The sequence below is a fragment of the Dermacentor variabilis genome, chromosome 1 (assembly GCF_050947875.1).
Source record: "Dermacentor variabilis isolate Ectoservices chromosome 1, ASM5094787v1, whole genome shotgun sequence".
Classification (NCBI taxonomy): domain Eukaryota; kingdom Metazoa; phylum Arthropoda; class Arachnida; order Ixodida; family Ixodidae; genus Dermacentor; species Dermacentor variabilis.
Window position 1 is genome coordinate 89,731,721 of NC_134568.1, and position 21,924 is coordinate 89,753,644.

General features: G+C 45.4%; 1 protein-coding gene across 2 annotated transcripts in view; it reads right to left on the reverse strand.

Annotated features, from left to right (window-relative positions):
* The window catches only part of LOC142580231 (ATP-binding cassette sub-family F member 1), a 49,456-nt gene extending 35,457 nt beyond the window's left edge, over positions 1-13,999 (reverse strand). The window contains exons 1-7 of one of the 2 annotated variants that reach the window (XM_075691135.1): positions 13,584-13,999; positions 9,667-9,722; positions 9,464-9,595; positions 7,970-8,070; positions 7,804-7,889; positions 4,715-4,854; positions 2,163-2,311 (exon numbers count right to left, since the gene is read on the reverse strand). In XM_075691135.1, coding sequence (XP_075547250.1) covers positions 2,163-2,311; positions 4,715-4,854; positions 7,804-7,889; positions 7,970-8,070; positions 9,464-9,595; positions 9,667-9,722; positions 13,584-13,827 — 908 coding nt within the window. In that variant the 5' untranslated portion in view covers positions 13,828-13,999. The remainder of the gene's footprint in view (positions 1-2,162; positions 2,312-4,714; positions 4,855-7,803; positions 7,890-7,969; positions 8,071-9,463; positions 9,596-9,666; positions 9,723-13,583) is intronic. The other variant, XM_075691134.1, reaches the window with a different exon arrangement.
* Between the last annotated feature and the right edge of the window lie 7,925 nt (positions 14,000-21,924).

The window sequence follows — 21,924 nt, forward strand, 5'->3', positions numbered from 1 at the left end:
ATGCCTCTTTTTTATAGCCACTTCACTGATGCTTTGGCAGGGTTTCGGAAGCCTGGTACTTTTGCCCTTTACCTCTAGATCCGAGAAAAAAAAAGAAAAAAAGGTGCATTCTTTTGCATGCATTCATTTTTTTCAGACTGCCTGAATTTTTCTGACGTTTTTTACGTTCCCTAGAGGGCCCGAAAAATCGGTCGTTGACTGTATAATGAAGTGTTTGTATGCCATTTCAATATAACGAAATTTCACTGCCACGCAAAGGAATGCCGAGACAATAAATGGAAACTTTTGCAGACGCAGATGGTCAAATGGTTGAATTACAAGCGGCTGCTTGCAAAGGCATCTCTCAAATTGTGTGACAAGGGCGACCATTTAAGTGGAGCCGCATCACGTTCCGTATAAAGTCCAAGTGCGATAAGATCCTATGGCGCCTCGCCTCGCGCTTTCGATGCGAGTGAAAGTGTGTGAGGGTGAGAGAAGAAAGACAGTGGCTTCACAAGTGCCGCCTTCCCGTGTGAGCAAAGAGGGGGAGCCGAGCGAACTCACGGTAACGCAATCAAGCGTGCGCAAGGGGGGGGGGGGTAAGTTGGTGCACGTCTCGGCCGTGGCTGCCCATGGCTGTAAGTACGGCTGAGCGCATATGCAGGCGCGCATCTTGCTTTAGAAGTCATCTGGCGCACATGCAAAGACTGGGCATGCCGAGATGGCATCACACCATGTAGGCTGTCTCACCACACATTTAGTATTGGACGTTGCGTAATCTCAAGTTTCAGTGACTCACTGGAACATTAGGCAGAAGAAACATTCACTCTCCACCGCTGGCACTTTTCCCGATAGCATTGCCCGAATGCAGGCTACGCTATCAGCTGCAGGAGCAGAGTGCACGTGAAAGCGTGGCTGGCTTTGCTTAATTTATACCACGCAAAAGATATTGTTGACGTACGTGGCATGAAACCGTATCATTCGTCGCCGACTCCCAAATTTGTCAAAATGAATTGTTTTCTCATTCAAACTAGTTTTTTCAGATTGCCTAGATTGCCCGATAATTCGGGAAATTCTGCGACCCTTTTCCGTGTAAGAAAAATAGATCGGTGACTGTACTTATATGCATAAAAAGGTAGAATTTCAATACAAGAAAATTTCAATATAATGAAGCAAATTGCCGATTTTTACAAACTTCGTTATATCGAGGTTTTTTTGTACGAATCATTTCATGCTGACTAGGCCAAAATCCAATAGTGCGCAGCACTACAGGTAACTAATTTCATGCAACAGTGCTCCTACAAACTTTCAGCCACCGGGCAACACGGGAAATTTTTTTCTCATCAGAACTGCCGAGTCAGCAGCCAAAGCCTCCAAGATTGGGCAGCACACTACTTCTGTACTCTACTGCTGCTGCCTTCTGCATTTCGCTGCACATAACACTCTGCACTTTGGTTAAGTGTTGTGTACTATATCACGCAGAAATCAAATGCATACAGCAGAGCTCATGGCTTACAGTACATCTACATTCAGCTCTCCCTTCTTCCATTCAGCCTTCGTCCTGCAGTTGCTGTTATGCTGAGGATGATACATATGCTGAAATACATATGATACATATGATGAAATATGCTGATAATACATTCAGCTTATCAATGTTTCCCTGAATGTGCCAGCAGAGCAATGCAAGCCTCTCATTTCATACAACACTCACTGCTAGACTCCGGCATAAAGCAATTGATTTTATGGTTGCGTAGAAGCATCTGCTCATATACAGCAACTAGCACTGTGCAATATAAGAGGACTTCAGTGCTTCCAGGCATGCTCATGAAGCGCTTTGATAAGCCAAGCAATGAGTTTATGGAAAGTAAATTGTCATGTGCACACTATTTCTTTCACGGCCTCCAGCAGGCTGTTGCTTATCAGCTTACTGACGGTAACTATGGTTACCCCCCCACCTGGCATTGTCGACTGGGAGGGCAGACAATGTTTATGGCATAATAGTTACAACAAAGCATTTTCAACACCCCCTTCTACATGGTTATATTAAGGTTTGACTGCTTTTTTTTTTTTTACTTTATTGATGGCATGACGTGACGAGTCTTTTGGCACATTGTATAGACAAACCCACTGAGAGCCAAGAGGACTCATAACAGCAACCATGGTAAATGTAATGAACCTCTCACCTGGCAAGAGACACTCTCATCCTCCAACCACCAGAAAACTGTTTGGTAGGCCTATCCTGCATCTCGCGTGTGAAACCCAAACCAGCCAAAATCCGCCGAGCCCGTGCTTCAGCTGAGTCAGCACCAATCAGCTGCAATTCTTCATAGACCTGCAAAGTATAATAAAAAGCCTTAATGTGTCTCCATGTAATCAGATGGGCTCATGTCACTAAATATGGGCATACAAACTAAGAATTAGCTTATGTAGATCAAACCAATTAAGAATTCAATGAAGACAGCTAAGTACCTCTAACTTTTCAGCAATTTGCTCAGTATGAAAACCAGCACTAATTGCTGGAAATTGCAGCCTTGGAGTGTCGTAAAAACAGAGCACAGGGGAGGTGGTCTCACTGCATGCTCACTTCCATCAGTGCATAAGTGCCGGCGTGTCTCAAGAGGGGGCGGGAGGAGGGCACACAGGGACCCACCTCTGGATCCACCAGTGCATGTTGCATAGCTGACAATTTACAATACAGGATTAAATTTTTTTTCTTCACAAAATATCTATCTGAGGATTTAACACTGTTTTCATTAACCAGGGTGTCTACCAAGTTGACATCTCCAAATTCCCCGAGTTTTCCAGGTATTCCCTGAGCGCCTTTGCAGAATTCCCTGAGTGATGCAGAACTATGTTTTATGTCAAGACGGGCTGAAATCATATCGCCTGATGCTGTCACTCTCTAGTTAGCACATGAAAAAAATAAAAAAGCGACTTAATCCAATTTGAATACTAAGGAGTAGTGTTTATGTTATTCAAAAAGAGAATAGAAGGCAGGGGTTAGTAAAATGCAAAGCAAATTAAGTGTCTTTGAAAAAAATTGCAAATGAAGTCGGACATTCACAAATACGAATAAAAAGGTGATGCACATAGAAGCAAATATATTCGAATATGAGCTATTTCTATCAACTGATAGCAAGCTCAGTGGTATTTGGCCCAAACTTTGTCACAATTGCAATTCTCTCTCAACAGCTCGTAAGTCAACCTCAACTGTCCTGACATACTCTCAGGCCACGCACGACGCCTCAGTGTTGTGTTTCACTGCTTCAAAGAGTTTATTTTGGTTTGGATGAGGGGGGACACCTGCATCTCGGCTTCAGCCAACACTTCGCTTTTTGAGCTCAAGCTCCTTAAAAACGGTGGCAGCACACTTCCTTTCCTGTTCATTCCTCAATGCAAACATCCTTTCTGTTCTTGTCCTCCTTCCACCACTCGTTCACCCCACAGCCCATTTGAAGCATCTTCTTGGTCAGTTGCACAGTCCACGTCCGATTTTTCAAACTCCCTAGGGGCCGCGAAAACATCCAAAAAATCGGCCAGTTAAAAAAAAATGCATGTCATTTACTGTCCTTAAGGGCTCAAACCGCCTCAGGCACATTTGAAAACGCTCTGAAGGCCTGTCGGTACACGTATTAGGCATGTTGGTTCTCGTACTATGACAGGAGATACCGGGTGCACGCGTGAATAATTAAGGAATACATACTGTGCCCCGTGGCAATAGCCCCTTCCCACGCTTGTTATGCTTCACTGCAATACTTTTGCATATGCCTCACCAAGCAACATTACTGTACAAAGGCAAAGCTGACTTTCGGGAACCAGCATTATGCAACGCACCGTGCTTTCCAAGCTTCTAAGCCAATCGCGAGGACCACAAAGGCGGAGTCAGTGCCATTGCTGACAGCAGCAAATCCTTTCAAAGAAAAACATGGCACCCAACGGCAAGAAGCTCAATAGTGAACGTCAAAGCAGTTAAGTCTAGTGTTGCTGCAGTGGTGGCTATGGCTGCCAGCGGATCTGCATGCAAGAGCACCAGTTCGAGACGGCGAGGTAATCAAAATGGTAGCAGTGGTGGCTTTGATTATTGCGTTTTGGACCTGCAGTCACGGCAAAAAGTGTGGAAAATCAGATGGCGAAGGGTTCTTGCATCCGAAGTTTCAGGCATTCTGATACACTGATTCTATGAGGTATGTGGTGGTGCCGCGAAGCCATCCAAATTATCGGGCATCTGGAAAGTCGGTCGTTGACTGTACACTGGCAACTCCTCCAGCCAACAACAGGGCGTCAAAGATGATTCATTACGATTCCTGCCTGTTACTCGAGCCAGCATTACCGCGACTTTCGACACTTTCAATAAAATTACAGCTAATTTTCCCTGATATAGGCACAAATTCCCTGAGTTTTCCCTGAGTTTTTCCAGACTACTCAATATCCCTGAGAATTCTGGATTTTTCCGGTTGGTAGACACCCTGATTAACTGTTGCAACCGAACTTTCCTTTAAATTGGGCACGCTTCATTTGAATGTGTGCAATCACTGCAGAAGTATTAGACATGCTCCACACACTTGTACGTGTAATCCGGAGTTGGTCGGAACCTTGAGGCAAAATTTCCTGAAAGCCTCTGATAGGAACAGTCGGCAATAGTGGTCTCACTAGAACTACCATAACAAGACAGTCAAAACATCTGACAGATGTTCCCTAGTTAGCATGATGAAACATAATGAAACTGCACTCTTACTTCTGTAAGTCTGTCCTGATTCTTCAGATTGCCACGAGCTGCATCATCTTCCAACTTTTTCTGCTCTTCCAGCAGTTCAGTGCGTTTAAAATCAGCCTTGAGGACAACTTCAACAGCAGGGGTATCATCAGCAACCACCTCTGCAATACGATGAAGGCGAACAGTGAGCAGTCATAATGCAGGTATTGCAAAGCCATCAGAGTAAGAAAAGTACAATGCAATGTAGGCAACCACAAATGAGTATCAATTTTGTGCTGAAAGAGGTTTTGTTTTCAGGAATGATCTGAGATGAATAACAAACACTTAACTGGCAGACAAGGCATCTCTTCAGAATTTCCAATTCAACATATTACACAAAATGCACTCATCCACAATTTGCACCTTATCAGCCAAGCAGCAAAAACTAGAGGCTTGCTTTGGCTAGAAATTTTTGAAGGTGAATGCAAAACATGGACAAAGGATTCTTTAAGTAGCGTTAAAAATGAAATCGCATTTGTTCATGCAACACAATAAAAAAAAGATCAAAATTTTTTTTAAAGCCACAAATTTCTTGAAGATGGCATCTGACAATGAATAAAGCCACAGAGGAAAAGTTACCCAGGAGGGTGAGGGTACAAGCTAAGCTTCTCTACCATCAACCTCTGCCTGCTTTAATGATATGTGTGCATGACACAAATGCACTTTGGGTTCAAACTTGACTACCCCAACAGATGACACACGCAGGAATTTGAAAACAGTAGCTGAATGCTACACTTCGTTACCTTGAAAGACCCCTCACCAGGCCCCATAGCAAATTTTGGTTATATGCTGGAAGTTGTTACGTGTCCTTTAGGGAGCATCCTGCCGCAAAAATTTTTCAGATCAGCCTATTAATAGCCAAGGCAGAAATATTTCAGTGCCGCGAACCCATGATTTCTGAAGGCAAGCTCCACTGCATAGCGAGACACTCTCGACTTGCCTCATCTAGCCTCCGCAAGCGAAATCCCGTCCCTGCATTCTCACATACCGAACTTCAAGGATCACGTGACTTATACATCACGAGCCGCGCCTTCATTTTTTTTCTTTTTATTCTCGTTTTTCCGTGGCACGGCGTACTTCCTCTGACGGCGCCGCGCATGAGCTGTTGTGATTGTCTCGTTTCACACAGCGCACAATTTTGCGCACTGTGGACACTTGACTAGCGGTATAATTCAGTGTTACATGAATAATGAGGTAGAGACAAGCGGATCACAGCAGAAAATGACATAGTTTCAGTGTCTGCGCGCGTGACTGCACAACATGGGAACAAGCAGAAGAAACGGAAGTACATCTCTCTAGCTGCGGTGCGAAGTAAAACAAAAACATGCAGACATTCAGTTTGTGTGTTTTATTATTTCTCTAAGCTATTCAAGTTACATATTACACAAATAACAGATGTTGCCTTGAATAATTCTCAAAGTCACTTGTCACCATGAGCAACCTCAGAGTGCGAACACGTGTACGTAGACGCCCTAGCATGTCTACATCTGCCTCCAGCTTGAAGTGCAGAAGCCGTGAGGAGAAGGGAAAATGGCGTTCAATTTGCAATTTCAGATCTTTCCGCGGCACGTAGCGATGTAATGCTTTGCAGACACGATTGCTATTGCGCAAAGTATGCTCTGCGCTTGTCAGCTCAAAATGGCCAGACCTGGTGAGAGGCCCTTCAAAGTAGATGACCCACACAAATGACTACGCACTACGTTATGACCATGCTTCCGTGTTTGTCTTCCTGGCAATATGTCTTCAGGCATAGCTTTAGGGGTGTGCAATTAGTAATTTCCAAGACCGAATCGAAAAGAGCCAGAAGAAAATCTAATCAAATCGAATATCTAATACTTCTGAAACAGCTTTCTAAGAATCAGCAGCTGTTTTCACCATTAATATAAAATGATCTTCGCATCCTAGTATACCCACAATGTTAGCAAGTACAGGGTCCTGAATATTTCGCTGTGCATGTTCAAAAAAAGGTTTTGCACTCACCGCTGCGCTGTACTTGCTCAAATTTTGCAGAACGATCGCATTTTGGCGTCGACTTTATTTAGTATAACATTCGGCACAGTTAATTGCCTTGTTTTCAAGAAAAAAGTGTGAATTTGCCTGCACTTACGAGGAGGCGAGCTGCTGCCACGACGGCAGAAGCATAAGCTTGTCTCGCCACCTGCCATCATCTGCGGAAAGCAGTGTTTCAGGGATGGAAGTCACCTGTTCCAGGAGCGGGCAACACGCGGTAGCCCTCCCTGAAACGCTGTTTTCTGCAGCCGACAGCAGGTGGCAACACAAGTTTATGCTTGCGCCGTCGCGGCAGCAGCTCGCATCCCCGTAAGCACAGGCAAATTTGCACTTTTTTCTTAAAAACCAGGCAATTAACTGTGCCGAATGTTATACTAAATAAAGTCGACGCCAAAATGCAATTGTTCTGCAAAATTTGAGCAAGAACAGCGCAGCAGTGAGTGCAAAACCTTTTTTTCGAACACGCATAACGAAATATTCAGGGCCCTGTATCTGTCATTGGATCGAAGGTTATTGAAGTGTTACCAAAAGTACAGATTGAGCATTAGGAGCAAATAAGCAGTTCATTTGCATACTCAGGACTCAATGGTGAGTGTGTATGATGGCGGTTTAGCCAGCAAAGTTCAACTCTCTGAGTGACGTAGCACACTCGACTACATATCTTATCGCGTTTTATGTCTGCAATGGCCACTGGCATTAACTCTGTTGCACTTTTGCTCTAATTTTGTGCTTGATTGTGCACACCTGGTGAATTGAAACATTTGAAAACTAGTTGAAAAATATTTGTATTTACAAATACTGGTGACTTTTCGATTCAAAGGTGAAATCGGTAAGGGCAATATTGAATTTGTTATAGATACTAATGTTTTGAATATTAACAGACGTTTAATAACTTTTAATAGACTGTTACCCTATACAAAATTTAGATAGGCACTATCTGACTTAAAGTTGGACTGAAATCACCCCAGTCAATCATGTGTTGTTGCATTAAACCATGTGCTCAGCTAGCCCAGTTACACAAAAGCATGAAATATAAAAAGTTCTTTCAATACATTGCTTACCTTGCTCACAAAGCAGGACATCAATGTTGGGTGGAATGTTTAAGGAACGATTTGCAATGTGCTTCAATAGTGTTGTTTTGCCATGGCTGCAATAAATACATTGATGGCACTTATTTCAGAAGACCAAGTCATTACAAAAAAAACCAGTAGGAATAAACACACTCACCCATTAGGCCCAACAAGGCCATAGCGCCTGCCAGCTGTAATTGTGAGACTAGCATTTACAAATAGATCCTTGCCTCTTGCAGAGATGGAGAAATTGTCAACCTGCCAAAATATTAACAGTCATCAGACCTAGCAACTGTCAACACAGGCATATGATTCAAAACAGTTGCTGCTAAGCAGTCCCCACCCAAGTATAAAATGGGCGTATATAACTTGTGCAAACAAATAAACGAAAGATAAGCTGGTGGAAAATTTCAAGAATTTCTACAAAGATTACCACCACTTAAACATATATTGGAGGGAAGAACCACGAGAGGAATTGTGCACTGATAACATCATTCCACCTGTGATATGCTTTTGGTAAATATTTGACTAAGAAAATGGCTAATGCATTTACCTCTACATGTAGTTAATTTGGCAATGAGTACAGATGTAAGTCAACACATAAATGAATTGTCATCAATTTCTCCATCTGACCAGAACAATGGGTTCAGCAGATAAGCCATGTGAATGCACACACAAGGCTTCACTTTCCGTTTAACCAGAAGTCACAAACAAGTAGTCCATGGGCCACGCTTGGCCCGCGAAAGCTCAAGCGTGGTCCATGAGGCTCTGAAGAGCACTCAATTTCTCCCCCACTAATTCACCCAAAAATCTATTTGCCCTGCTGCCAAAGATTACAAGTGCAGCCCACGGGGAACTATGTGCTAAGTATTCAGCTCGATAATCCATACACGTTTAAGACTCTCGGATTTGACTATGGTAACATGTTGAATGTAGCAGAAACGGGGCTGCATTCTCTACCACATTTAGTACCACTTTACCATGTCAATCCCTTTTGGTGACTCACAGTAGCAAAAGGCATTGCATAATGCCGCAGTGTTATGGCTACCCATAAGGTCAGTGCACATGAAAAGTGCACAGTGTGAAGAGCTCTTATGGGGAAATATATGGGCATACAATTTTCATTCATCTTGTCTGCTTCCACTAGTCAGCATGCATGAAGCTGATACCCACTCAAGTTACTGCTCAAGAACATGGCACCCGCCGTGGTTGTTCAGTGGCTATGGTGTTGGGCTGCTGAGCACGAGGTCGCGGGACCGAATCCCGGCCACGGCGGCCGGATTTCGATGGGGGCGAAATGTAAAAACACCCGTGTACTTAGATTTAGGTGCACGTTAAAGAACCCCAGGTGGTCGAAATTTCCGGAGTCCTCCACTACGGCATGCCTCATAATCAGAAAGTGGTTTTGGCACATAAAACCCCATAATTTAACTTTTTTAAGAACATGGCCTCAGTTGCGACTCTGTTACAAGGGAACAGGGCAGAAATCACAAAGAGGAAGAGAGGTACAAAGAAGTCACATACAGCACTGTGTTGCCCTGCAATGCTGCTCCCCTGTAATGCTGTTTTCCTATAATGATAAACCAACAAGCCCAACTCGAAACGCTGCTCAAATGTGACTCTATGCTGCTCTGAATGGCACACTCCTCACCTTAATGTCTACAGCATTCTCCTGCTGAATCTGCTGTGCAGCCGACTTGTCCGCTTGGGATACTGTAAACTGGTCTCCCTCAGATGATGTCTTTCCCTTGTTGAGACTCTCCAGCTGTTTCTGGTACTCTGACTAATGAAAAGAAAATGTGAAGCTCATTTGTACTATTCAAGTAACCTCAATGCTGGAGAAGTTGGTGTTACCTGCTTTTTCATCAGCTTCTTCTCTTTGTGAGATACCTTCTTAGCTGGTGCCAACTCTGACAGAAATGAAGGCCAAGAACAAAGAGTAATTGTCATTAACAATCCAAATGCCAACCAATGCAATATCAAAGCATTTTCACACCACAACCCCTTTCTTCCATGGTCCCTCAAGTGCCCAACATGCAAGCCTCCTTGCTGCAACACACTGCAGGTAAATTGCATATTTACCTGCAGTGTGTTGTTGTGTGGTGTTGCAGTGGTTAGCAGTTTGCTAACCTTGAGCCCACAGTCCATGGGGTTCAAGGTTAGCATCTTCCATACAAAAAGATGGACAGTGCTATTTGCATTTCAGTAACTTAGCTGAAGGCCTTTTCTCAAATTGCGGTCTAGTTTGTATAAGTAGCACACCTTTCATTTCATCACATGCAAAAGTCTGAAGCACTAAAAAGAGATGATTTGAACACAATGTGAAGGGCGTGCTTAAATCAGTACTGTAATCCTATGGGTCGAAGTTTATCATTCTGGGCCAATTTCCAAAAAGGATATGGCTGGTGAAAGTGTCAACTCAATATGCTTGCTTAGAAAAGCTATCATTTAAAAATTAAATGACTGCTTGAAACATTCATGTCTTCCACTCTCAAAGATGGCTTAGTGTTCGTAACTGTAGAGTTATTTTTCTAATATTAATTACTTCTCATAAAGAAAACAATTCGTCAAGTGAAACTGCTTTCCTTGGTCTATCCCCAGGCTTTAAAAATTTACTTCATTATCCAGAAAATACATATTAAAGAATGTTTGCACACAGTTTCATTCCTAAATAAACAATGGTCCACAAAACAGTCTTAAAGTTAAGTAAACCTTATGTACCGTATTTGCACGTCAATAATTTAGCCAAGAATATACACAAGGGGTAACTTTCAATCTCCTGGAAAAAAAATATACATATGGTTATGGCAGGAGGTGATACAGCAAAGAAACAAGAAACCACACATAAAAGCAGATGCCCGCAGAGCACTTTATTTATTGTTACTGCAGACTTTCGCTGCAGAATACAGTAAAAGGATGAGTGCATGCAGAATTCACTTGTCACTGCTGATGTTTTTGTCACTATCAGCAAGAATGGTGCCATCCTCCATGCCAACAAAGTTATTGAACAGGCAGCACTTCACCAGTGCCTGGGGCACGATCAAACATGGCTTTGCTATGTTCAAGTGCATGTGTTTGAAAATGGCTCTGTACACGGTAGTGATCGCGGTGGTGCCTAATGGTTTAGTTCACAGTAGTTTGCAGTGCCCTCCAAAAATTAAAAAAATATATGTAACAGGTTATATTCGTGTCACGAACCCAAATATAATGCGAGGCACGTTCAGAAGCCAGAAATTTCAACAAAAAAAAAAAAGCTTGAGTTAATTCGTGCAAATATGGTGGTTTATATAAAACTTTAGTGGACAAATGTGTATTGAGAAAAACAATTGTTATAGTTTCAGAAGTGCACCACTTCATTTCTGGTGAAAACAAAGAATATTTTTTGAAAGACACCATTAGCACATTTTAGACCATCATCTAGAATTCTGCTATTTTGCTGAACAATAACTCTGCACTCTGTGAATTTTATGGCATATGTTCAATCTGCAATGGTTTGGCACTCATGCTACAATGCATGAGGAAGTCAATCTTGTGGCATCAAAACTGCATCCATGAAAACTAGCTGAACATTAACATACAAGTCTATTACAGCTATCGTTTCCGACTAATAAGTAGCCAACTTCGGTTATGATTTCACTGAGAAGTCTAACAGGCACAACATGGTGATCATGTATACAACAAGCTGTTGCAGCTCACAGCAACCGGCCATCATTGCCAATCTGGATACATGTTCAGTTTACTCAGTGACACAGGCTTTATACAGAGCATAGCGACTTATCTCCCAGCTGCAGTTGCAGAAAACAGTGCTCAGAGATCTTACACTAGCAGGGTCAAAGAATGAGATAATGTGGCAAACTGTGATGACAGGCTCGAACAAGGAGTACATGGCAGTGTCCTGGTGCCTTTATTTCTTCGTATCATTGACATAGCCTTCCAAGCATGACTTTAGTAAAGTTTGTAGCTACCTCTTTGTCAGCCACTGGATGCTTCTCATAGCCTTCTTCTATACACTAGTAGTTCAGCAAGTTCAAAAGGCTAAGAAACAAACTATTAACAGTGGCTGACGAGCAACACTAGGGTTACTCCTCACTACACAAGCACAGGATGCAAACACAGTTATTTCCACAGGAACTGCTCAGGTGACGCCAGTCAGTGAGTGAAGGTGACCTGCTGGTTCTCTAAAGCAGTGATGGAAATAATACTTTGCCAGCAGGTGGCAAGGAAGGAAAGCCAAAAAAAAAAACTGACACAGTTCACACAGTGTTAGAGTAGTGCACTGATATGCACTGGTGCCGGTACAACAGGTTTGTGAATCTAGGAGCTTTGTATGTCATTACTCCTTTCAAATAGTGATCTAGGCCCATGCTGTGATTCAATGTCTTGAAAACTTTTCAAAATACAGAGTAAGTGCTTGAACCTTGAAGATTACTTACAAATGCAGGAGGGGACACTGATGCTTAATCAAGCACAGGTACATGCTTAGTAACTTCTGGTAGACACTTGAGACACTGAAGAAAATAGATGCTCGTGACCAGCAATTCACCTCAGTTCGTAAGATGAAAGTACTGCTAGACATCGGCAGTGTCCCTTCCAATGTTCTGATGTACCTAGCAAGACCATCTCCCTCCTAACTGAACTAAACTTTGTGACGAAACAAAGAAACAAAACTGCATATTCCTAATGCCACTGGTATGTTATTTTCTACGGTTCTTCATTCCTTACATTCCATGCTCCTTTACCCCTGTTGCCTAAAGGTGCCTTAATCAACCTTAAAGAAAGAGAGAAAAAAGAAAATAATGACTAGCCTAAATATCCACAACATTCGCAAAGACAAAATTGTCCGTTTCTCTCCTCTCACTTCCTTGTTAATTATCACCTACTTCGTCCTTTTGCTCCAACCTGAACAGCATGAAGTCATGCCAATACCTAGCAGCCGGTGGGATCAGAACCTGATGCTTTCCTTTCTGCTCCATCCTCTGGTATCACAGTGTGGCGAGGTAAAAGAGATAGAACGAGGGGGCGTAGTGCAACAGTGTGACCACTGCAGGGCTGTTTGACATGTCTCATTGAAACTGCGTTCCTCTGTGCAGGCCCTTAGTGTACTGCCAGCTCATCCTTTGCTCTAGGCCGAATACACTCACTTTCCTGCAGTTATGCTAGTCTAAAACAGACAAAATTCATTCGGTACTGTGACAGACTTGCTTAGTAATGAGGGATATACACAGGTCTAGAGATATCTATAGCTGAACAGTGCAACTGCATAGCAGCCTGTCACTGAACGCATAATCTGTGATATATAACGTGATCGAAAATGAAAATTTCGCCAAGTGCTCCATATGTCAGCGCGATGCTGAGTCAACGAGAGTTACGGAGCTGTACAGGTATAGTGTACTGTAAGTAGTACGGGCTTCACAGCGTACACGACCTTGGTTCCTTACTCCGAATATGCTGTTAGGGGATCGGCTGTTTTTCTCGTCGTTTGGGTACATCTCCACTAAAATACTTCTCAGAAGAAGATAAGAAGAAAAAGAAAAACGATTCGTTCTCACTTTTTTTTTACTAGACTACCACATTATGACATATGCATAACGAGGTCAAAGCGACGATGACAGCAGCAACGATCAACATACATGCTTAGTAAAGTTTCACTACAGTTTGAGAATGACAAACCGACCGGTATGGTAACTTTACTACAGGCTGTGCAGCCGCACCGAGAGCGCACAGAAAGTGACACCGACACATACTAAAAAAATGTCACAACGATCGCATACCTTTGCTGGCGTCATCACCTCTGCTTTCCTTCTCAGAGCCTTCACTGTTCTCGCCATCGTCGTCACTACCCAGAGCCTGAAATTTGTTCTGATTGCGACGTACAGGCCTAGAATCGCAGTCTTCACCGTCAGAGCCGTCGCTTATGTCGAGATCCTCAAGCTTTTTTTCAACGTCGCCTTCAGCAGTACCTTTTCCAGCTTGTTCCTTCTTGCCGGCCTTCGCTTTGGATTTCTTTGGCGGCATATTTAGAGAATATTAAGTTAAACGTACCAGAACCAGTTATACAAAATGTGATATCAAAAGTACTTTACGTTAAAACTTTTTCTTTTCGACCCAACCTAAATGAGCCGTAAAGCCGCCTGCTGCCAGCACGTTGCCGAACCCGCGTAACGGCGCACCATTGCGCGCATTATCACATTGTCGATGCAGACTAAGTGAGACAAACCGGCTGAACGCGGCTACAGTGAACTGCGAAAATACCGCCGCAGCGCTGCGATCGAAAGTGGCTTTCGCCGCTCAGAATTGCCGGTTGTCGAGCTCACGCTAGCATTCGCACCAAAGCTTCTTATACTTTCGGGTTAATGCCAGTGTATTGGAATAAAGATGCAATATAAAGCTATAAAGACAAAAAAAAAAAGTTACTCGCTATCCCGGCACTGCGAAGCTGCTGCAAAACTATCACAACTGCTGAGGGAGGTATGCAATGCTTTATTATAGCATTGATGGTTCGGATGCTTGTTTTAAGCTTGTTCTTTATTGAAACGTATGCTGTTCTGTGTATTGTATGGGTGATTTCAATGAATGTATGCACTGTACGCTTCACTTTGCTGAGCGTTTGTACCCTCTGCCTTAAAGGGCCCCTCACCAGGCCCCATAACAAATTTTGGTTACACGCTGGAGCTTGCTACGTATCCTCTAGGGAGCGTTCTGCCGCAATTTTTTTTTCAAGTTGGCTCATTAATAGCCGAGATAGAAATGTTTCAGTGCCGCGAATCCATGATTTCAGCAGGCGGGCTCCACTGCCAAGCAAGACTCCCCACTCGCCCCGTCTAGCCATCAAACGTTACGCAAACGAAATTCCTTCCCTGCGTTCTCCCGTACCGGGCCTCGAGGATCGCGTGACGCATACGTCACAAGCCCCGCCTTCTTTTTTTTTTTTAGCTCCTGGTTTGTTTGTTTTTTCGGCGCTACGTACTTTTGCCGACAGCGTTGCGCGGTATAATTCAGCGCTACACGAATACTGAGGCAGAACACGAGGATCGCAGAGCGTGATCACGCGCTGGTAGTAGAAAATGGCATAGTTTCGGTACCTGCGCACGTAACCGCACGGCCGTGGGAACAAGCAGACGAAGTGGAAGTACTTCTCCCTTGCTTCAGTGCGAAGTAGAACAAAAAAGCACGCAGGCATTCCGTTTGTGTGTTTTATTATTTCTATAAACTTCAATCCGTCAATTCAAGCAACAGATCGCACAGATAACAGATGTTGTCTTGAATAATTCTCGAAGTCACGTGTCACCACGAGCGACGTCACACTGCGGACACGAATACGTAGGCGCAGGGGCACGATTACGTCACCGCCCAGCTTGGAGCGCGGCGGCCGCGAGTGAAGAGGGAAACGGCACTCGGATTGAAATTTCGTATCTTTCCGCGGCGCGTAGCGAAGTAGTACTTTGCAGACAGGATCGTTATCGCGCGATGTATGCTCCGCGCTTGTCAGGTCAATATGGCCAGACCGGTGAGGGGCCCTTTAAGTAGTATTAGAAACAACTCTTGTTAAGCATTGGTAGAAACGTCAACATGAAATGGCTTCGTCGATACACAACGTTAAACAATCACCGTGGCTGCACGTGGGATGCGTTTCTGTCCTCCATATGCATGACCTCGCAGCCACAGCTAGACATGTACAATCGTATTTGCATTCGTAAATTGCAATATGTGCCATAAAGTAACTAATTAAAATATAATTAGTATGTTTTTCATTAGTTTATTATGCATCTCAAGTTATTGTGCAATTAATGTCTGCCTTTTTGAGTAATCCATCTAAATGACTAAAATTATATATCTGCAGCAGCGATTTCGTAAAAATTCTGTATGGCCTAAAAAAGCGTATTATCGGAGAGGAGGAGGAGGAGGAGAAACTTTATTATTGCAGAAACCGTTGCGCGGTTTATTCCTGGGTGGTTCCCTCTGACAGGGCTCCACTGGCGATCGCGGCTCGCCGGGCCTGGTCGAGGGTCGCCAGTTGGCTTCCCAGGTCCAGTTCGGAGAGTCTCGCCTCCCAAGACCACGTAGTGAGTGTGTGTGTTGTGACTCGTGGCGAAATTGCGTCGCCCGGACGGTCAGTGCATTCATGTGTTATGTGCGCGAGTGTCGCTGTGTGGTTGCTACACCAGGGACATGTTCGGGACGTATAACTGTCTGGGTAGATTGCGTGTAGACGAGACAAGTGTGGGTATGTGTTAGTTTGCAGGCGGCGCCAGTCCCTTGCCTGGAGTTTATTGAGAGCTTTGTGTGGGGGAGCGTATTGCGTTCTTCCGAGCCGTTGGTCCTGTAGTATTTGTTGACCTGTCGTTAATAACTCGTGGGTCGCTCGTCGGTCTGTCGGGGGCTGAAGAACGGTGTGGTCTGCCGCTCGGCTAGTGAGACCTCGAGCTGCGCAGTCCGCCTCTTCGTTGCCCCGCAGGCCTTCGTGCCCGGGGCACCAGACGATACCATGGGTCCATTGTAGTGTGCGACCAAGGATTCGAATGGCTTGTATAGGGAGTGTTCCATTCAGGTATAAACGACAAGCCGCTTGTGAGTCAGTAAGGACACGGGCGGACCTTCCCTTGCTCTCAGCGTCGCGAAGTGCGAGAGCGATTGCTGCTGCTTCTGCTGCTGCGCTGCATGTGGCGCGGATGGAGGCTGAGGCTACCAGGTTCCCCTGATTGACAACCGCGATTGTGTATTTGAGCCCGCAACGTGGCGACGAGGGATACGGGCTAGCATCCGTGTAGTACGTATCCGTGTCTCTGAAACAACGTTTGTGCAACATGCGGGCACGCGCTGCTCTTCTTTCCTGATTGTGGGTGGGGTGCATGTTCTTGGGGATAGGGTCTACTACAATGTTCTCTCTAATGTGGTTAGGCAAGAGTTGTGTTTCTTCTTTGCAGTACTGAGGTGTCAGCGGGTACCCTAGCCGTTGAAGAAGGTGTCTTCCCTGTTGAGTCTTGTTGAGGCGCTCCCTCTGCGCTATGAGCGTGGCACTTGCTAGCTCCTCAAAGGTGTTGTATACGCCTAGCGCTAGTAATTTCTTTGTGCTTGTGCTTGACGGTAGCTGTAAGGCCGTTTTGTACGCGGTTCTTATAAGAGTGTCCATGCGTTCTGTCTCGCTTTTGCGCTTGACTTGATACGGTAGCGCGTACGTGACACGGCTGATGACGAGGGCTTGTACCAGTCTTAAGGTTTCGTCCTCTGTGAAACCATCTTTGCTGCGCGCTACTCTGGCGATGAGTGATGAGGTGCTTCTTATAACGTGATTTAATTTCTCTGAGGCTAGCTTTATGCCGTTGTTCTCCTGGATGTGCATACCTAGTATGCGTGCGGTCGGGACGCGCTTTATAGGTTGCCCGGCAATCTCGAGATGTATTGACGGGGCTCGATGTTCCTTAGTTTGCTTAGGCCGGACTTGAAGGTACTCCGACTTGTGTGGGGCACACCTCATTCCTGCTGTGGTTAGGTATGACTCGATGTATCCGATAGCTGTGAGTAACGTGTTTTCTCTGTCGCCGTATGAACCCTTGGTTGCCCATAGAGTGATATCGTCGGCATAGAAGGCACATCCGAGTTTTGGGATGTTTTCCAGTTGTAAAGCAAGTTTTCTAAGTCCGATGTTGAAGAGGAAAGGAGATAATATTGACCGCCTGGCCACACAAATGTGGGCTTTAGAAAATAAATAACTGCAATATGACTCGACCGGAAGGGCAGTTAACAAGGTGTACTCGATGAAATAGCCTGGTGACAGGGGCGGTGAATATGCCACGATCAACCAGACGCACGCGATGCGCTCTTCTGCCTGGCGATCCCCCAGAACACCGGCAGACATGCAGCTATTACAGGTGCCGTCCTCGTTGAGTCACGCTTACAAAATCTATTTCTCATCACAGACTTTTTTGTCGTTAGGAAAATTTTAAAAAATGCCTCATGTAGCTCCCGAGGCTAGACGCAGCAGGGAAGCTTGTCATTATCAGACGAGTCGCAGCAAAAGCGAACGAAGAGGACGCTAGCATAGTTGTGGCTGAAGGAGTAGATAAACTGGCTCGTTCAAATCACGCCTCATCCTTCACTTCAAGACAACAACGTCGCCCTCTGAATATACAGCGAAGGCCGGTCTCCCGACCCTGACAGAAGAGGCCACTGACTGATGACAGGGTCATTGTTAAAGGGACCCTGAAACGCTTTTGACGATTTTCTACAAACGTATTGAGTCGTTAGAGTAGGTCCTTCTGATCATTAATTGACACATCTAAGTGCTCCGCGTAAAGCGTGTAATTTATTATAAGGTTTTAAATATGCACATCGCTGCCGATCGCAGCGCACTGCTCGGCGGAATTTTAAGCCGCCCCTACCCATATGACCGAAATCACCCATACGACGTCAGTGGGGCGAGCTATCCGATTGGCTGACAAGGGCGCGTGATCGATAATTTTTCCAACTTTATGGTAAACAAATGATCTTCGTAATAGTTGGAATGTTAGTTAATTTGTTTTTATGAAAAGAAAGTAACATAAAGAGAATGCACAAGAATAATTTTTCAGTACACTTAAGCACTTCCGGCACACAGCATGTGTCGTCTGCTTGTGTTACAACGTACTCCATTTTGAAGAGAGCTCCGCGGTCAGAGTCGGTCTCAGTCTTTTCGCGAGCACTATGATTCGACTTTGTTGCCTTGTGGACTGCAAACGTAGCGGCTGGCAATATGTCAAGCTGCGACATCGTGTCCTCTGCAAGGCAGCGTACGAGCGAACTGGCTGCTGCGCATCGGACTGCCGCTATCCGATCGGCGCCAGGATTTTCGCGTTTGTGGCCGTCACTTTACACCGGAAGATTACTGACGCAATAGCGTTTCCCGAGTCCGGTATTAGGGAAAACGCAAGCGCAAGGGGACAGAGTCTGGCCGCTTGACTTTGCGGTAACGGGATGAGCCATGAGATGAGCAGAAGGGCAAATGCGAATGGTCTGCACGGTGCAGCCACCTGGTGGCACAGAGCTCAACCATACACAGTAGCAGCAACGAAGTGTATTCTTCTTTGCTGCTGGCGTGTATTTTTCGCAGGAGTGTAATCATGAACACGTTGTTTTTATAAATGTTTAAAATGTTTTACACTTGGTTAGAGCAATATTAGCGCTTTGTTTGGCTGGTTAAGCGCTGCACCAACAAGTGTATGGACCGTGCAGACCGATCAGGCCGCTCACGTACGTCTACGCTAAAGTTCCTTCATCAGCTTGAGTTTATGCCTACAGTCATTTGCGAAATGACCAGCTTGCCTGTGGTTACCGGAATACAAGACACGTTCGGCGCTACGACAGAATGCTCGCAACGCACGCTGCTTCGATAGCTCTCGCTTGGGGTCGACGGCCAAGCGGCTAGCGGAGCGGTCTCGCGCGTGCGGGGGCGGGCTCCAAAACAACCGGAAGTGGACGATGTGACGTCGCATCGTGACGCTGAACCAGTGAAGGCGGAGCTTAGCCCCACTCGCTAGGCGAACGAGTTGAGGAGGAAAAGCATAGCTAGGGAGGAGGGTAGCTTCTAATCGCTTGTAGCTCCATTAATACGTAACGCTTCACTTAAATTGTGGTGCGAACGTTCTACTTAAGCTGTACCCTACGCGTCTACAAAATTTGTCCGAACCGTTTCAGGGGCCCTTTAAGGACTCCAGGGGAAAGGACGTCAACAGCGGGTTCACTGTTTGCCACGTGGTTCCTCGTATTGGGCAACGGTGGGACGTTGAGATTGGGAAAAGGGAGGGGGGTAGAGGAGTCGTTAAAGAGCGGGCAACAGTGGGATGTTGAGGTTGAGCAACGGTGGGGGTGATAGGGAACGGGAGGTGGTGAACGATTCGGCGTTTGTGATTGGCCAGTGAATTCCCTCGACGAAGGAAAGAGGGAAACAAACGGCATAAAAAGCGGACCCAGACGCATTTTTACAATTGCAACCCGGACGTCTGTGCAGGAGACGCTCGGACATGCAAAGGCTCTAACATATGCTGTGCTCCTATAGTTGGAGCTATGTTTGTAAGACTGAACCATTTACCTTTTTTTTTTAATACAATCCCTTATCTCATTCTTTGAACGTCGCTCGGTACCATTCTTTCTACCATTCTTTCTCCGCATGGAAGCGGCACACGCGGCACAAAATGTTCGATGCCGCTGCCGCTTATCTGAACGTCCATATTCGTATAACGATTTTCGCTGGACATTCGACGTATGTTTGGAATCGGATATCCGACCGAGAGCTTCCTCAGGACATCCGGCTTTGCACCATAGCTGTATCCTGCCGCGTTGTCATTGCAACGGTGCCCGGCTCGTGTAGTGCTTACCATGTAAGGCGAGGGAACGCGGTCTGCGCTGACACCTGTTATGCGTTTGTGGGCGCCATTGTTTGGAGCTGTCGGCCGAGCGTTGTATGTAGCGCGTTCGTAGAACTCGCTTCAAGGCCACGCCTGTTTTGCACAGCCGGTACCTCAGCACAACTTGTAGTAATGATTTGCAGCTGCATATATGGCTGTTAGCCTTCGCGAGTTGGCGTGCTCTGTCTCTTTTGCTGGTCTTTGGAATTTCAAGCCTGACCATCAATATAGCTGCCATTGCAGTTGCGGATCGAGCCATTTCCGGAAGCTTCTCATCAACGACAAGGAGTTTTGCGGTGAATTTTGTTATTCTGTATTTAGCAGTGCTCTACTGCCCACAGTTTGTGTCCAAATTTTCGACTGCTTTCGGCTTGCCACAACTGTTCAGCACACATTTCCCTTCGGAAGTTCACGGCAATGCACAAGCGTAACTGAATGAGAATTTTTGTTTAAATTTATATTTCAAAATATCGGCCTATGTTCAAAAAGTTTCAACTGACTACAACGACAGGGAGTCCCTTCTAACAACATATGCATTTATGGCACTTAGTCGGAACATTGGTGATGCGTTAAAGCAGTGTTTTGGTCAGGGATCGGCGGTGAAGTCAAACAACAGGAGCAAATCGTTTTGCACCCTCCCGGCAGAGGGCACATTGACTTGAAGAAGCGCCAAATTTAAACCGTTATAGCTGACGTTAGAACGGCAATGAAGGAGTGTTATGCAGTCTGTTCGCACGCGCAGGTTTTTGAGAGGCAGCCGGGACGGAGAGAGAGTGCATTATAAGTGTGCACGTCTTGAGCGTGCGTATGTATGGTTGTGTGCGCGCTTGTATTTGTGCGCGTGCGTGTGCCTCCGTATTTGCATACGCGGCAAGTATTTGCGTGTGCTTGCGCGCGTACGCGCGTTTTGCGCTTGCGGTGCATGCTTGGGCGCATGTGAAGGTGTACGTGTGCGAACACATGTTCGTCTTTCAGCGTGCATGCGTGCAAACAAATGCGTTCGTGTCTGTGTGTGCGTGTGTGAGAGAGATTGTGTGTTGTACAAGGGGAGAGAGAATGTGTGTGTGTGTGTGTGTGTGTGTGTGTGTGAGTGTGTGCGAGGGTAAGAGAAAGTATTTCTGTGTGTGTGAGGGAGAGAGAGTGGGTGTGTGCATGCGAGGGGAGAGATATAGTGTGTGTGCGCGAGGGAGAGAGTGCGTGCATGTGAGGGAGAGCGTGTATGTGTTAGGGGAGAGAATTTGTGTGTAAGAGAGGGGGGTGTATGTGCGCGCAAGGGAGAGAGGAAGTGTGTGCGCGTATGTGCGAGGGAGAGAGTGTGTGTCAGGGAGAGACGAAGTGTGCGTGTGAGGGAGAGAGAGAGCGTGTTTGTGTGCGCACGCGTGCGCATCTGTGCTTACGTATTGGGTGTGTTTATGTGTGCATTTTCTTCCTTACACCTACTCTCGTATACAAATTGTATATAGAGTGTATTAAACCCATATTTAAATCCACGAGACAACAACAAATGACACTGTACTTGAAGTATTATTTCTTTCTGTAAGGCATCAAGAACGCAGCCTCAGATTTCGTCACGATGACACTATCACCATCAGCGCTGCCTAGCTGTTACCCTTCGTTATCTTCCTTCCATCGGCGGCAGCGCATTGTCTTGATGCCAGCGACGCGCTAAATCTGCACCATCATTGCGTCGTGTATCGCTTCTCGAGACCAAGCAAGCTTTCGGCGGCATACG